Source organism: Myotis davidii, unplaced genomic scaffold (genome assembly GCF_000327345.1).
Source record: "Myotis davidii unplaced genomic scaffold, ASM32734v1 scaffold59, whole genome shotgun sequence".
Classification (NCBI taxonomy): domain Eukaryota; kingdom Metazoa; phylum Chordata; class Mammalia; order Chiroptera; family Vespertilionidae; genus Myotis; species Myotis davidii.
The window spans coordinates 663,076-665,304 of NW_006293001.1; the positions used below are offsets into that span (position 1 = coordinate 663,076).

Here is a 2,229-nt window from a genome sequence, read left to right on the forward strand (position 1 = left end):
TGGTAAGAACACGGGAAAAATTAAATTTATTAATAAAATGGTTTACATAATAAATTACCTTTTGATCTGCTAAGCACATGTCTTCATTAGGTTTCTTTAGTTCCTTTGCAATTTCTAATTCTAATCTTCGTTGCTCTAGTTTACGCTCTTTATTTAATCTTTTCTCATCACGTTTTTCTTGCTTCAACCGTTCTTTTTCCTTAAAAAGAAAACCATGTCCATATATTCTCTTTAATCATTGTATGTGTTTGAAAACCTCTAGTTAAAATTTAAAAAGTGATCAAAGTTATTATTCCCATGAACGGAATCTTCTTAGGAGATTTAGGAATAAATAGATTTGGAAATGCACAGAAATAATTACATTGTTTTTCAGTGTACTCACCTACTGAATTCAAAAATAACCATATGACTGTATAAATATAAAATATAAATACTAGATTCAACCCAGATTACTCCATTATGCAACATTTATTCAATCTCTTCTTAGGTTATAATATGAGAATAAATTACTTATTAATAAACACAGATATATAAAATATACATGGGCAACTAAAAATTTATAGCATAAAGTTAACTAGCATTCACACAAATTTCTGTGTAGCTCCAGGAAGCAAGGAGGATTTACAGCAGGAAAGTGGAAGCAACATGTTTGAATTTGCAACAGCAGTTCTTTCAAGGTCAACTAGCTAGTTTTAAAATAGCACCTGTGATGAAATAAAATGTTATTTTCCATTATAAACAACACGCTGAGAATGCAAAATGGGTTCTGAAGGCAATTCTAAAAACTTTCAAAAAATGTTTTAGGTAATGGCAACAACATAGAAATAATCATCCTCTCTCCCTTGTTTCAAGGATGACATTTTACGGGGGAAAGTCAAGAGAGTTAATATAATAATATCTGTGTCATTCCTTTATTGTCACATCTCAAATACTATTCATATTTAGAGGAGAATCATCAGGCAATTAACAGAAGAATCATTAGGCAATTCTAACCTACCTCACACATCTGACATATTAATGATGAGCTTACATTCATAAGGCTGATAATGTCTCTTCTTGATTTAAAAATCTTTCCATTTTCTTTACGTTTATCAAAATAAAGTCCAACTCCTTACTTTGGAATTCACTACTCTATTCTTTTCGAAATTATCTCTTATAGTCTGTCAATTTCATGAAACTTTTTGCTAGTCCTGATGAACACCTCTTGTCCCCTTGCCTCCTTATACTGGTGCACTCCAATCAGAAAGGTCATTATTCCCATCTTGCACACATAAACCTTAATTAAACTCTACCAGCTCATTCATATTACCAATTTCTTCTTAATTCTCATAATTCTTCCCTATAATGTTAATGTCTAATTGTTTTTAATATTTAAAAATTTTCATTGCTTCCTGTACTATATTAGCATTTTTGTCCATATCTTAAAGAACTCCATTTCGACCACTGGAAAGAGCACACTGACTGCTGGGGGAGTCACATTAAGGGGAACTCAGAGAGGAGCAGAGAGAATATTCCAGGCGGAGGGCTGAGAAAACAGTGTGTTTGAGAATATGCTCCCAGTTTCAAGACTGCAGCATGGGCTGCAGATTGAACAGTTGCTGAATATTATGATACAGAGCCAGGGCCAGGAAATGAGAGCCTTTTTCTACAATATGCTCAGGTTAAAGTGCGCAATTTTATACTGCCTCTAAATTTCTGGGTTACTCATTTGTGCAGACACTTGGGAGGGACAAACATAAAGGATGTCTTCTATTTTCAGTTATACACAAACTCTGCATCAAAAAATGGAGTTCTATACATTTAATAATAATATTCAGGCAATATTTAGGAATTAGATATTTATAAATCTGACTAGAGGCCCGGTGCACAAAAATTTGTGCACTCGGGGAGGAGGGGGGGCCCTCAGCCCGGCCTGTGCCCTCTCGCAGTCTGGGACCCCTCGGGAGATAACGACCTGCTGGCTTAGGCCTGCTCCCGGGTGGCAGAGGGCAGGCCCAATCCCTAGGTGCAGCCCCTGGTCGGGCTCAGAGCAGGGCCGATTGGGGAATTGGGGCGCTGCCCCCTGTCATACACAGAGGAGGGCGATCGGGAGGTTGTGATTCCACCCCCTGTCACGCACAGGGCAGGGCCAATTGGGGTGTTGGGGCATTTCCCCCTGTCACTCACAGAGCAGGGCCCATCAGGGGGGTTGGGGCTCTGTACCCTGTCACGCACAGAGCAGGGCCAATC

General features: G+C 38.2%; 1 protein-coding gene across 15 annotated transcripts in view; it reads right to left on the reverse strand.

Annotated features, from left to right (window-relative positions):
* BAZ2B (bromodomain adjacent to zinc finger domain 2B) overlaps nucleotides 1–2,229 on the reverse strand; it is a 319,669-nt gene that overhangs the window by 44,525 nt on the left and 272,915 nt on the right. For all 15 annotated transcript variants that reach the window (XM_015565731.1, XM_006766465.2, XM_015565735.1 and 12 more), the window contains one exon: nucleotides 59–199. In XM_015565731.1, the coding sequence (XP_015421217.1) occupies nucleotides 59–199 (141 nt within the window). The remainder of the gene's footprint in view (nucleotides 1–58; nucleotides 200–2,229) is intronic.